This window comes from Telmatherina bonti, assembly GCF_933228915.1.
Source record: "Telmatherina bonti genome assembly, chromosome: 24".
In the NCBI taxonomy this organism is placed as follows: Eukaryota; Metazoa; Chordata; class Actinopteri; order Atheriniformes; family Telmatherinidae; genus Telmatherina; species Telmatherina bonti.
The window spans coordinates 27903550-27919154 of record NC_136633.1 but is presented as its reverse complement, the minus strand read 5'-3'; the positions used below and the strand labels follow the sequence as shown (position 1 = coordinate 27919154).

General features: G+C 41.8%; 1 protein-coding gene across 1 annotated transcript in view; it reads left to right on the top strand.

The window, feature by feature from the left end:
* Positions 1–2695: 2695 nt before the first annotated feature.
* Positions 2696–15605, top strand: part of LOC306774166 (ATP-binding cassette sub-family C member 4-like) — a gene marked incomplete at its 3' end in the record, with an annotated part of 47205 nt that continues 34295 nt past the window's right edge. Inside the window, exons 1-5 of the mRNA XM_079264146.1 lie at positions 2696–2793; positions 6197–6307; positions 12454–12578; positions 12707–12927; positions 13026–13115. Coding sequence (XP_079120272.1) covers positions 2723–2793; positions 6197–6307; positions 12454–12578; positions 12707–12927; positions 13026–13115 — 618 coding nt within the window. The 5' untranslated portion in view covers positions 2696–2722. The remainder of the gene's footprint in view (positions 2794–6196; positions 6308–12453; positions 12579–12706; positions 12928–13025; positions 13116–15605) is intronic.

The following is a 15605-nucleotide window of genomic DNA, read 5'->3' as shown; positions in this document are numbered from 1 at the left end:
GTTAGCTGGTTAGCTCCTGTTATCTCCAGGTTAGCTCGGTTAGCTCTTAGCTACAGGCAGCTCGGAGTTCGCATGATGTCAATCATCCACCATGACGCTCACAGCCCCCCTCTCAGCTCCACCTCTTTGCCCATATTTATATTTTCCGGGCGAGATGACACACGTGACCCTGCCAAGATGGTGATGGTAGGAACCGCCCACCGAGCTTCAATTCAGCTCTTCAGAAACCTACGGGGGACGTCACAGAGGCTCCGCCCATCTTTTATATACAGTCTGTGGTTTTTACTCACACAGCTCAGTTCAACAGAGCTAAAAGGTTAATATAAAACCAAATAATGAGCATATTTAGCCATGAACTCTTTTAAACATGCAGATCTTATTTAGAACTGATTGAATCAGCAGGAGACGAAAAAATTTAGAGTTTTTTGGTTTCCACTAAAAGGTGTATAGAATAACGAGACTGGGGGGATGGTGTAGAGTAGACACCATCGGCCGTAAACCGACTCCTCGTACTCTCGTAATCCGGTTGTAAACCGGCTCCTTGTTCTGCCGTAAACTGATTCCTTGTACTCTTGTAATCCGACCATAAACCCGCTCTTCGTACTCTCATAATCCGACCGTAAACCCGCTCTTCGTACTCTCGTAATCCGGCCGTAAACCAGCTCCTCGTACTCTCGTAATCCGGTTGTAAACCGGCTCCTTGTTCTGCCGCAAACTGATTCCTCGTACTCTCGTAATCCGACCGTAAACCCGCTCTTCGTACTCTCGTAATCCGACCGTAAACCCGCTCTTCGTACTCTCGTAATCCGACCGTAAACCCGCTCTTCGTACTCTCGTAATCCGACCGTAAACCCGCTCTTCGTACTCTCGTAATCCGACCGTAAACCCGCTCTTCATACTCTCGTAATCCGACCGTAAACCTGCTCTTCATACTCTCGTAATCCGACCGTAAACCCGCTCTTCGTACTCTCGTAATCCGACCGTAAACCGGCTCTTCGTACTCTCGTAATCTGACCGTAAACCTGCTCTTCGTACTCTCGTAATCTGACCGTAAACCGGCTCTTCGTACTCTCGTAATCTGACCGTAAACCGGCTCTTCGTACTCTCGTAATCTGACCGTAAACCCGCTCTTCGTACTCTCGTAATCTGACCGTAAACCCGCTCTTCGTACTCTCGTAATCTGACCGTAAACCGGCTCTTCGTACTCTCGTAATCCAACCGTAAACCCGCTCTTAGTACTCTCGTAATCTGACCGTAAACCGGCTCTTCGTACTCTCGTAATCTGACCGTAAACCGGCTCTTCGTACTCTCGTAATCTGACCGTAAACCGGCTCTTCGTACTCTCGTAATCTGACCGTAAACCGGCTCTTCGTACTCTCGTAATCCGACCGTAAACCGGCTCTTCGTACTCTCGTAATCTGACCGTAAACCCGCTCTTCGTACTCTCGTAATCCGGCCGTAAACCCGCTCTTCGTACTCTCGTAATCCGGCCGTAAACCTGCTCTTTGTACTCTCGTAATCCGGCCGTAAACCTGCTCTTTGTACTCTCGTAATCTGACCGTAAACCGGCTCTTCGTACTCTCGTAATCTGACCGTAAACCGGCTCTTCGTACTCTCGTAATCTGACCGTAAACCGGCTCTTCGTACTCTCGTAATCCGGCCGTAAACCCGCTCTTCGTACTCTCGTAATCTGGCCGTAAACCCGCTCTTCGTACTCTCGTAATCCGGCCGTAAACCCGCTCTTCGTACTCTCGTAATCCGGCCGTAAACCCGCTCTTTGTACTCTCGTAATCCGGCCGTAAACCCGCTCTTTGTACTCTCGTAATCCGGACGTAAAACCCGCACCTCGTACTGCCGTAAACCAGCTCTGGGACTGAGCTCTAGTTCAACATTTTGCTTCTTTTAACTTTAGAACTTATTGCAGCTTTTTGCCATCCTGCTTTTATTTTATTCTTGTTTTTTTTTTCTTTCATCCTGTATTCATATTTTTGGGCCATTTTTATGAAGTGATCCTATATTTTCCTTATATTTTTTAAGTAAAATTTCTTTTTTACTCTTACTGGATGTTTCTCCCTTCCAGCCCTGCTTTTAATTAATGGGATGATTTGCAGCATCTCGCAGCTTTTTCCCATTAATGACTGAACATGTGTTGTGTTTTGCACAATCCTGAGGGGTGGTTATGTTTCTTCCTGCTGTCATAAGAGCATGTGTGTGTGTGTGTGTGTGTGTGTGTGTGTGTGTGTGTGTGTGTGTGTGTGTGTGTGTGAAGGGGGGTCGGGACATTTCCCAGCATGTACTGATCCAGACCCGCACTCATAACCCCAGACAAGCACGCTGGCTGCACTAACCCTGCTGCATCAGACCAGAAATGACGTTTCATATCATTTCCGGGTTTTGCATATTTGGCTCTCAGGTGGAGGATTTCAGCTTCTGAGAGGTAAAGTGACCAAAGAAACATGCAGATGGGTGTTAAATAAGAACCTGAGGTCGTGGTTGGGTAACAGTTCCACGCCCGGATCACGCATTTCACAACTCGTCCACAGGTGTCTGAGATTCAGGAGGACACGCACCCAAACACCCCTTCTGCAGCGTGACTGCACCTGAGGAGTGACTCCACCCTGCCTTCCATTTATTGGCTGACATTTGGCTTTGTGATGCCAGAGAGCTGCATGTTCTTTTGGTTTGAGCAGCTTCTGACAGTCTGAGCTGAACTGATGGCATCATGGAGACGAGAAAGACCAGAGGACTGAACCCACTGGCCGCCGCTGGGCTTTTTTCCAGAGTTTTCTTGTTGTAAGTGAACTCAACATCATGTGAGGCATGTGAGATGACTTTTTATCAGGGATGCAGGATGAGAACTATATTACTCCAGTTAGAAGTGGCATAAATCCAGTCTGGAAATCTAATCTGAGGTAGAAATGAACTCATGTTGGCTGTATTTAACTGGCAGATGAAATTTACTTAACTAAATGTTCAACATGTTTAAAGCCTCCGCTTGTAAATTCCAAACCATAAAAACGAAAGGCATGCATCACTGCAACCACAGGTCTATTTAAATACTTCCACAGTCATAGCAGCGGAGGATTTACTCAGATGTGAAGCGTTCGTGTTACCTATGAAGATTTAATGAAGATGGAACATGGCAGAAATAAAAAAATTCAGACCTGCTTAAAAAAAGCAACATTTTTGTAATGAATCTCCGGAACGAAGCTTCTGCAGCTGTGAACCTCTGTCAGGTCACACATCAGCGTCGTCTCAAATCTGAAGCAAAAGCAGACACGGTCTGGTACGGTCTGCTTTCAGTCGCTCTACTCGCGGAACAGTTAAAAGGTTTATTTTCTCTTAAAACGAGGGCAAGAATGTGATTTAAAAAAAACAAACAAAAAAAAAGAACTTCATAATATTCCTGTATTTTATGAGCAAAGTGGAAAAAAAATCATGCATTTTTGAGAAATGCGGTTTTAATTATATATAATGTTAGTTATTTACACTTCCAAAGGGTTTTTTCAGCCCACGCCAACAACCATTTACCACTAGCATAATAACTCTTTGCATGTTTTACATGACTGGCTTTTTGTTACGGTTTTCAGTATTAATCTTTAAAGTCATTTAAAACCATCCAAAAACCCCAGAAAAAGAATAAAAGCACAAAGTTTGAAGAGTTTTTAACTTTTATTGCGTCTTCTGGTGCTTTTCATCATGTGACTTCTGCGTTGTCTCGTTTCTGGTGGAACTGCTCCGTTTTCTGCCTTAATGCTCCAGAACTGATTCCAAACCGCGGAGTGTTTGTTGTTTTATTGTTCGGGCAGTTGCAGAAACAAACTTCAAGTTGAAGTTGTGAAGTGAAGAATCAGCCTTTTCTGTGATGGAGGCCCTGGAGGTTAGCTGTTGGTGTATTTTACATATACGCTGATGTTATCGTGCTTTTAGTTTATTTTATAATTTCTCAAATGATTCTGGGCATTGTTAGGTTAGAAGCACTCATGTCGGAAGTATCCTTTTCTCCAAACTGTAAGGAACCCTTTAAAGATACCAAGCTTTGGTCCTTCAGGGCCACAATCCTGCAGGATTTCCATGTTTCCCTGCTCCAACACACCTGACTCAAACTATAATCAATAATTGTGCAGAACTTCATTGGCTGTTTGATCCATTTAATGGAAGCCAGGTGTGTTGGAGCAGGGATACATGGAAAATCTGCAGGACTGCGGCCCTCTTGGACCGACTTTAGGCACCCCTGCTGATCCGAGATCACCTTCAAAATGTTGTCACTTGTTCCTTCTTCCATTCCCGATGTGTCCTGTGAACTGAATAAAAATCCTTCCCCAACTTCCCGAGCGATGCTGAAAAGCCGACACGCCAATGTAAACTCCGTCCGTACAGCCCTCGCAGCTCGATGACCAACAAACATGTCCTGCTTTTCTCCCAGGCTTTTTCAAAATGTTACACTACAGTTGCTTGCAGGTTTTAGAAGTTTCCCTGCTGCAACACACCTGACCAAGGCTGGATTGTCCAATGGGAATTATGGGCACAGGCCCAGGGGCCCACTCCCACTTGAGACCCATTGGGGTCCATTGGGTCCCATTGGGTCCCATTGGGGCCCATTGGGGCAAACACCAGCAGTTTGGACATGAAATGTACATAAAGGCCAGATAGTTCCACCACAGTGTCCAGTGTGTTGCTGTTGGTACCGCCGGCTGAGAGATGTTGTTTCATCGTGTATCATTCACAGTTTTTACAATGTTGGTGTGGGGAAGGGGCCCCTGGAACACTCTGGGCCCGGGAGCCAGTGCACTTTTAATCCGGCCCTGCACCTGACTCATCTCTCAGGGTCATGAGCATACATGCAGATGTCAGACTTTTAACTGCCAGTTTATTTTCTGGCTTCTTTGGAAGACGGTGCCATGCTGGTTGGAGCGTTCAGATCGAGTCCGGTTAGAACTCTAAAGAACGAGTCGTTTGCACTTTAACGGCGTTTATTTAACCAGCTGAAGTTTCCAATCCGTCCTCTTGACACTCAACATGAATTGTGGTTTCAGGACAGAAATGAAGTTGGATATCAGCCACTAAATAATCATGCAAACATATTACAATTTTAGCATAACAAGCAGGCTTTCTATAACGAAGCTGCCTCAGTGCCTCATGAACTGCATGTGAACGGTGCATGGCATCATTTAAGCAAAACAACACAGATTTCTCCAAAATAAACTGTTTTACAAACTTAACTTACTGGATTTCACGTACAAAAACATTGAAGTGGGGTTAACATCGTTTGGTTTATTTAAGTCACCTTTATCTGTTCATCTTAAAACTCTTTGTCAATGTTTCTAGTTTTATTACATTATTCTGTGCGAGATTGAATAACATACTCCTTTTTGAAGTATTGATTTATTTATCATTATATTTATTTATTTTTTGTTATCATTACTGTAATGTTGTTCATGTGTGATCCCTGGGAATGTCATTACTTTGTGTAGTGGGGAATCCAGTGTAAGTAAACAAGAAGAAAGGAGAAGAAAAAGAAAAAAATAATAAGGATTACTAAAAATAATTTATCACATAATTTATTCTCATATTGCTCTTTAGATTATTGCCTTTTTTTTTTTTCCAGATTCCGTGACGGGTTCAGTAATCCCTGATTCTGATCCCCCGCTGTGTAATCCTTGTGTCTTCCATCTGGGCAGGAGTGTGGAGACGTGTAGGAGTTTGTCTTGTCTTGTCTGGATCTGATGTATTGTTTGCATATAATTTGTGTAATTGTTGATTATGATGTATTGTTTTATGTTTTTGGACCAGAGATGGTACAAACGAGGCTTAAAGTGAAGAACTGAACTTCAGACTGGAAGAAAGTCCTCGGCTCGTTCCTTTTCTGCCTTCCGGCCTGGTCGTCCAGGCTCCGCCCCTTAAAGAGCCAGCATGTCACTCCTTCAGCCAGCCGTTTCTTCTTCTGGCCTTTATTTGCATTACAGTACTTTGGGACAGTGAAAAGCACCTAAATAAACTTTACTTGCTTCTTATAGCAATTTCATGAGGTCATGTGACAGCGGCAGGTCACATTTTGGCCTGAAAAGGTGCAAATTGCCAAAAAGTGGTGATGTAGTCCAGCTGGAGCACCACTTTAACCCAGCCACGGTGAAATTACAATAAAACAAATGGCTCTTGCACTTATTGAGGCGTTAATATTGTGACTGTTTTTCAGCTGGTTAACGCCACTGCTGCAGCTTGGCCATAAACGGAGGCTCAAAGAGGACGACATGTTCGGCGTTCTTCCAGAGGATTGTTCCGAGACCCTGGGATGGGAGCTACAGAGGTACGGGACTCTCACCGGCGTTAGGACAGACTGCTGCTGTTGATTTCTGTTTCTGAAACTCAAGCTAATATTTTCTAGGAAGTTTTCTCCAAAGACAAATTCCTGGCCAGAAATTTGCCGAACCTGGAAGATTTTTACTCCTAACTTCTTACAACTCTGTTCCTTTGTTGTATTTCTATGAAAACTGTCAGATTCACGAAGGAGTTCAGCAGAATTGTCCGGATCTTACCTCTGTGGTTGTCAAATGGCAAACAATCATTATTTGAGAGGATGGACGACCTTTTGCAGGTACACATTTAAAAACAAACAGCAGCCAGATGAGGAACCGTCCCAAAAAGGATATTTGATCATAAAGATGTGTTCATAAACCGGTTTGTCCTGGTTTTAAAGTGTTAAAGTGGCCATGACTGAAGGAGCTATATGAGTTTGGACAGCAGGTTGTAGTCTGGTAAAGGGTTTCTTCATGTTTGGATGTTTCCATTTCCTGTTTCTTCTTGCAAATTTATTTATGTTTTATTTATTTATTTATTTATTTATTTATTTATTATTATTTATATTAGGGCTGTGACGATACACTTTTGTCCTGATTTGATTAAATTCCGATTTTTTGGGTGCCGTTTCGATTTAAAATTGCTATTCTCACAATTCTTTGATATTGTTGATGTTTGTAGATTAAAAACAAAATAAATGTATAAAACTTATTTTTTTGCACGTAATATTTCTTGATTGCAATTACAAAAAAATGACACAGTAGCTAGATCATCGTTATGCTGCTTTAACGCCCCAGAAGAAGTAAAAAGATCAATAAAAACAATAAAAATGACTAAATGTTTATACTGGATTATTTTTATTTGTTTGAAAAAAAATCGAATCAAATTTTAAAATTGTGAAGCAAAAAAATCCTGATTTTTGATTTTTCGATTTGATTTTCCCACCCCTAATTTATATTATTATTATTATTAGAATTATTATTCATTTAAATATTTAATGAGCGAATGGATCTGGTGTTGGTGCCTTCAGTTACAGGAAACCAGAATTGGAATTAAACTCGACTGGAACTAGTTGAATGAAAGAGAGAATAATTTTCCAGAGTAAAGTTGTAACGTTGCAGCACGATTTGCTGCATCTTGATATTTATTTTAAAAGTGAAAAAGCAGCCGTAGAGCGCCGACCGGCCGGTCATCTCCACCTACGTTGTGACTTCCAACACTTCTCAGTTCAACTTCAAGATTAAAGCATGCCTTTAGCGTGGAAATAAAAGTATTATGATCAAATATTATCTAAAAACAATTGCAACCTTTTGACAGTTCTTTGTTGTTGTTGTTTTTTTTTTTTATTTCAGCAGTAAAGCAAACATTAATATATTTACAAACATTTGGATATGTGAGTAGTTGCTTCTTAACATAAAAAAAAAGATTTCTCACAGTGGTGAAGTATCGTTTAACAAATTTCCATGTCCATAATTCCTTCTGAATTACTCCCAAAATTTGATGGGATCTGAGTTAAACAGACCAATTCTTCAGGAAAAAAAACAACAAAAAACACATTTCTCATCGGATGAATTCCACCACAGTCATTCTGTTGGAGTTTGCAGTTTTTGCTGCAAAGGTCTTGAATTTGCAGGATGTCTTTGGTGAAAAAGGAAAATTTAACTTAAATTTAACGTTCATTAGAAAAGTACTCAGAGAACGCAAGGGCCACCTTCCTCCACATATAGTCCAAACAGGGATCAGGATCACCACCAAAGTTAAATCAGTTCTTCCTTTTCACATTCCCAACAACTCCTGTAAATTAGATGAAAATCCGTCCATAACTTTTTGAGTTATGTTGAACACAAACAGATAAACGCTGGTAAAAACATAATTATCGTGCCTACGTTTTTCACCTTACTACAGGCAGCAGGTATCGGACTGGTAAGCACACGCTCCCGACAAAAACATAAACAGTTTACTTTCCATAAACAGGCGATTCTGCACATTTAGGCATCGAGCGGAGGCCAAGTAAATCCAGGCAGTTATCCCCAATACCAAAACTTTTGATTGAAACTTCAGAACTACTAAATAACTTTCTCTGTAATTGTTGATTATGGTCATAATATGAACGTTACACTGGATCAAATTAGACATTTTCATTAACTAAGAACATATAAATTTAATCTTTTTTTTTTGTAAACAATATAACAATGTAGGAAAACAAGAAAAGAAAAATAAAGTCAACAGTGAAAACAAACTAAACAAAAGCAAGTCTTTATATTGGTTGGCCATCATTTACATTTGTGTTTTTACCACTGTAGACGTCTGCAAGGAAAATTTCAGTCGCATCACATTGTTGTCAAACAATATCAATAACTCGCCTTGGTATTGATACAATCGTGATTTGGATCGATCCGCCCAGCCTTAATCAGCAGATCGAAGCAAAAGTAAACAGAAATCAGTCAAAGTGCTATAAAAAAAAATCAGAAAACACCAGATGTTGAACCACCTGGCATTTATCGCAGCAGGTTGTTGTGGTTTGGCTATCTGGACAATGGCAGCTTACCATTGAAGATGTGTTTACAATACAAACATCTGTCCAGGTGCAATACTGCATAATCTATCACATTCATCTCATAATTTAGCAAATATTGCACAGAAGTTGAATTATGCTCAATATTAGACATAAAAAACAACATGTAAATGGATGTGAAGTACTTTGGTTGCACCCAGGACTGGGATGTCCAGTTCCGATCCTTCAGGGCTGCTGTTCTACAGGTTCCCTGCTTCAACATGTCAGATTTAAACAAAACCAATCTCTGCAACAGCTTTCTGCACAACCTGTTCATGACATATTCATTTAAATCAAGCATCTTGAAGCAGGGAAGCATTCTGCAGGAAAATGGCCCTCAAGGGTGTATCCGTGCCTCAATACACCCAACAACATTACATAACTTTCCAACCTTAAACATGTGTCTCTGACTTGGTTTGATGAATATCTGAAGCCGAGAAACTACTCACAATTTTTTAAACATAATTTTCCAGCCATAAACATGTGACCACTGTTACACACCAGCATCTAGATATAAAAACATTTCCCTGTTTGTTCTTTTCTTTGTTTCTTATGTATTGCATGTTTTAACAACTGTACTGGGACTGCCGGTGGAAGTTTTGTTAAACGCTGACACCAAACAGGCTTCCCTTTCAGTCTGAATTGCTGTGAATGTTACTGTCAGTTAAATAAATTTATTCTATTATTGGATGTTTTTAATGTTCACCATGACGGATTCAGCAAAGAAGCAAGACTTTCCAAGAGGACATTACAGGAGAAAGGTAGGAAAAGATGTAAGCGACCTAGCAAGCGATGAAACAAGAATCGGACTGACTTTTACTGGCTCGGGAGATTCCAGAGAAGAGACAGGATCCAAGAAGGATGTTAAATTAGATGTCGTTTGGGGGCGCTAAAGTACAAAAACTGTGCCAAAGTTAGGTCATTTGACCTTAACTCCTTGTAGCGAACTTGACGGTAAACTGTTGAGGAAATCTGTTTCATCTGAAGTTGGGAAACATCCTGCAGGAGAACTTCATCAAACACTGACGTCACGCATCCCTTAACTTAGAATATTATAGACCATTCTCAGCTTTCGTCACTGTTCTCATGCTGCTACCACCTCGGCTTCTGCATCTAGCTTTAAGAATAATAATAATGATGATCGTGGGACTTTGGATGTTCCAATCAGCTTCTCAATGATGGATTTAATTTTCTAGTTCCTGAGCGACGGGATGAATGTGTTGCTGCCATCAAACATAACTACAAGCCTCTCAGCTGTGTTGTGTCAATGTTCAGCAGCAAATGAACCAAAAATCTGGTTGGATTTTTTACTTTTTCAACCTTCACCATGTTGTAAATGCAAATATGGTGAAGACAATTTAACTGTTAATGAAAAGACACAGACTTTACTTTTCTTTGTAGTGTGAATAGACACCAAATATAACACGGAGACGTTCCTGAATTCAGCATTATGATAATGTCATCTGCATTTGCTGTTTCTTCCCTCACTTTTGGCAGGAATAGGAAATTCTTTGTTTGGGAAATGTTCCACCGCTGAAGGGCTAGTACTCATCCTGCCTCAGAATATTTATAAGCTTGTAACGACTTGTAAGCTTTTAATTCTGCTCCTGTGAACTGACATTACTGATGGTGATAGTAAATGTCACGGTAAGCTGAATCTGGTCACAATATCTCAACAATAGGTCAGCAGGCGGTTTTTAAGGTTTGTAAGCCAGGATTTTGGAAAACCATGTAGGTCTTTTTTCTGTTTTCAACACGGCTGTCTGACCTGATTACATTTGTTCTGACCATAGACTGTGTATAAACCGATGAGCGGAGCCGCCGTGACGTCACCTGTAGATTTCTGAAGAGCTGAATTGAAGCTCATTGGGCGGTTCCTACCGTCGCCATGTTGGCAGTGACACATCTTGTCTGTCTTGGAAAATACAAAAATAGGTAAATAGGTGCGGCTGAGAGGGGGACTGTAAGCATGGGGATGGATGATTGACATCTAACAAACTCCGACCGATATGTAGCTGAGATCTATTTGAGCTAACAGGAACTGAACAGCTAACAGGAACTAACCAGCTAACAGGAACTAACCAGCTAACAGGAACTGAACAGCTACTGGGAACTAAACAGCTAACAGGAACTAACCAGCTACCGGGAACTAACCAGCTACCGGGAACTAAACAGCTAACAGGAACTAACCAGCTAACAGGAATTAACCAGCTAACAGGAACTAAACCGCTAACAGAAACTAACCAGCTAACAGGAACTAACCAGCTAACAGAAACTAACCAGCTAACAGGAACTAACCAGCTAACAGGAACTGAACAGCTACTGGGAACTAAACAGCTAACGGGAACTAAACAGCTAACGGGAACTAAACAGCTAACGGGAACTAACCAGCTAACGGGAACTAAACAGCTACCGGGAACTAAACAGCTAACAGGAACTAAACAGCTAATGGGAACTAACCAGCTAACAGGAACTAACCAGCTACCGGGAACTAACCAGCTACCGGGAACTAAACAGCTAACAGGAACTAACCAACTAACAGGAACTAAACAGCTAACAGAGGTAAGTAGGCTAAAGCTAATTCACACTGTTGACCGGCTAAAAATGGCAATTGTTCTACATTCTTGAAGCAGGACATCAGGTACCTGTCAGTCAAAAGGACACTCCCCTAAATATGCCAAATTTCAAGGCAATATTACTTCAAAACTGAGAAGTTGTCACAAAGGTAAACCTGATATATTATACCCGTTTTTGTGCCATGCTGTAAACATGTTTATTTCTGCTGTGAAGTTGGTCTTTTTAACATGGCAGTCTATGGGGATTTGCTCTGTTTTGGAGCCCCTAGTGGACGAGGTGGGAACTGCAGGTTTCGGCACTTCTGCATGGGCTTCGCTTTTAATTGCCAAAGGTTGCCGCTTGGTTCTGACTGGTTCTGTTAACCAAATAGCAAATTTAGAGTAGAGATATATTTGCTTTTAGCAACACATCCGCATACGTTATTTGGCCACAACACGTTTGTAACATTCATTTTGCACATAGGCTGCTCACGTTGACACGGGACAGTGTGTCACTTGTGCGAGTTGTAATATTGACCGAACTGCTACAGGTGCCCATGCGAGCAGCAGCATAAAAATGAGTTCAGAGGGAAACATGATAGCGGATAGTTTTGAAGAGCGCCTCTCAAACCTCATTCGAACCTACCAGCATCTTTGATGTCTCTTCCTGGTTTAATCATCAACAAATACTGTACTTTAACAGTAAGCAACTATTTAGTAAAATGTTTTCCCAGAAATACAACGTAACTGGCACCTTAGCCTTTTCACTATTTCCAAACCTAAGTGCCGTGTACGGCCCTTTAGCGGTGACCCTCATTGAACGTTTTGGCTTCTGCTGTTTTGGTAAGCCGGTACAGAGATGTAGCGGACCGTTGCCGTGTAGACTTGTCTACGTTGCAACTACATCCCAGCCCTAAATGATTACTTCATAACAGCAGATAACTTTTTGCCACCCAACATGGTGTCTTAACAATGGGATTTCACTGACTCATTTGAACCACTATTTCAGGACTAAATTAATGTCTCTCTACGTGTTTGTCCTTGTAGATTATGGGATCAGGAAGTCAGAAAAGCTGCAAGGGATCTTCAGCGGCCAAAGCTCTCAAACGTTCTGATTAGGTGCCATGGTAAGTTGTACGCAGTGGCCGGGTTGTTTCAGGTTTTGTTGGTATGTTCTCTCTAACTGATGGGAAAAATTTTTAACTAAAGTCCTCAAATTAGTTCTGTTATGGATGCATTTCAGTTTTTTAATTATTTCCTTAACATTTTGTGGCCGTTTTTTTTTCTTCCATAAAAGAAGCGATTAAAGTGATCCAGCCTCTTCTTCTGGGGAAAATAATTCGGTACTTTGAGAACTACGACCCAGACGACCAGAGGAGTTTATACATGGCATATGGTTATGCTGCAGTGATATCCATCTCCACCTTTGGATTGACAATTCTTCAGCATCTTTGCTTCTATAATGCTCAAAGAATCGGCATGAAGAGTAGAGTGGCCATCTGTCACATGATCTACAAAAAGGTCAGTTTTGGCAAATGTAGTTTTTAAACTGTCGCTGCCCTTTTTGAGTTGTGCTGAACTCTTTCAGTAACACCAGCAATGGACATTTTCCCCGCCAGGCTCTTTGTCTCAGCAGCAAGGCCATGGGACAAACCACCACCGGACAGATTGTGAACCTCCTCTCAAATGACGTCAATCGTTTTGATGAGGTATGATAACCTTAAGCTTGTTTTTTCGTTTGTGTTTTATATGTATGGAAGTGTGTTTTATAGGTAGGGCTTTGAATTACAAGTTTTGCCATGATACCATACATTGATTGACTGGATGGAGAGTCCAACCTTTCTGGTTCAAACGATTCAGTGGATAGGGAAATGGGTGGAGTGTCCTGTTGAGGTTTGGAATGAGGTCCTGTCCTAAGTGGAAGATTGAGGTATCTTGGGTTCTTGTTCAGCAGTGTAGGAAGGGTAGAGGGACAGTTCTAGTGGTAGACTGATGTATCGTCTGCATAGATGTAAACTGGATCCGTGTGTCGTGATGAAGGAGCTGAACCAAAAGTTAAAGCTTTTGATTTATCAGTTGATGTATCTTCCTACGATTTATCGGTTGATATATCTTGCAATGATTAATGGTTGCAATATCTTCTTATGATTTATTGGTCGATATATCTTCCTACGATTTATCGGTTGATATATTTTCCTACGATTTATTGATTGATATATTTTTCTAAGATTTATCAGCTGATATATCTTCCTACCATTTATCGGTTGATATTGCTTTCTATGATTTATTGGTTGATATATCCTCCTACACCCATGATCACCAATAGTGGGTAGTATGCCACATCAACGTTATTTATAAAGAACTTTCAAACATGCACAGCTGAAACAAAGATCTTCACAGACCTAAACAGTTTAGAACTATCAAACTATAAAAGCAGAGCACATGTAAAAAAAACAAAACAAACAAACATCAAACATATGTATAAACATGAAATATAAACAAAATATCCATAGCTGAATGTCCTGGGATTCACTGGATGAGCTGGACTAGGTGACGGGGAGAAGGAATTCAGGGTTTGTCTGATTGAACAACCATTGATATTTACAGATCAATGGGTCATTCAATTGTTTCATCATAAGTGTGTCTTACAAAGTTATAATAAAACCTCTCAGTTCAATAAGCCAATCACCACATATTTCTGAAGAGAATTAGACAATAGAATTATTCACAAAACATGATTCTTTTGAAAACATCTCACATTTAAAAATCCAACACATGAATACATAATTCACATAGGTTCATATTACCATTTATACACTTCTTAGTGTTATCTTTTATACCACTAATCACTTCCAAATCAATTATTCAATAAAGAACATGACCCGCCCCTCTCATGCTCTGCTGTTGCACTGATTGCAGGTGTGAATGGGCTTTCTTTCTGCTGGCCTGAGACCTGCTCTGTGACGTCTTAGAACCTCAGTGAGCCATGGACTGGGAGGCTTCTGTCTGGCTGGTTTAGACAGCAGAGGACAGAGTTTGTCCAGAGAGGAGCAGAGTGTTTCTGGAGCCTCATCAGTAGACAGTGAGGAGAAGTCTGAGTCATAGGGGAGGGTAGAGTAAACCTCATCAGACAGCTGAGCGGGACTTAGCGATCTCAGGTTTCTGTGGTAGGAAACCGTCCTCGGAGCCTCTTGAGCGCCACGAGAGAGAAGGGCTGAGAATGTGACCAGGAAGTGTCTGAAAGGTGCAGCGGAGTGACAAACAGATCAACTGAGGACCAGTTTCTGGTCAGAACCAAGTCAAGAGCATGGCCGGCTTTGTGTGTTGGAGGAGTCTGGACCAGCCTGACTGAAGGAGTTGATGAGGTTCATAAAGTCATTGGCCCGAGTTTTGCCAGTGTGAATATTTAAGTCTCCATGACAACCAGCGGTGTGACATCATCAGGTGTGTCAGAGAGTAACATGTCCATCTCAGAGATAAAGTCATTCATGTTGCCTCCTGGAGGGCGATATATGACCAGAATGTATGTATTGGTAGGTGCAGAGACCTTTATTGCATGATATCCGAGTGCCGAGTGGGAAGCCAAAGGACACAGAGAGGTGAAGTTCCATTCTTCAGGAAGCAAGACGCCCGTTCCACCTCCTCATCCGGTAGAGCGAGGTGCATGAGTAAAATCTGCGTTAGGGGAGAGGGAGTCGCTGTGTTTTCTGGACAGATCCAGGTCTCAGTCAGGACCAGGACCTGAACGTCTGAGACTGACATGAATGAACAGATGAATTCTGTTTTGATAACTGCAGACTGACAGTTGCAGAGACGGGAGGCGACAGAGAATGCAGATAGTGTGCGAGACATTGGTCGTTTAGCGGGTTGCGTTGTCTGTGGGAGACACGGGTTGGTCTGTACCCATGGCTGACAGAGATGGGTTGGAGACACGTAGTAATGTGAGCTTGGCTGCGGCTGCTCGTCTCTTTGCTCGGTGGACTCGGCAGGTCTTTACCCTTTAGTGGTCTGAACCCGATGTGGGCTGACGCGACGGCGCTCCTGGGAGGCTTCAGTACCTGAGGCTGACACAGCTGGGTCCACTCAGCTTGATTTCGCAGCCGGCTGAAACCGCCTCTTTCTGCTTGTGTAAAAGCCCTGATAAGGGAAGAACTTGTTATGAAAGACATGGACAGCAGCTTTCCTTGACTCCTGCATGT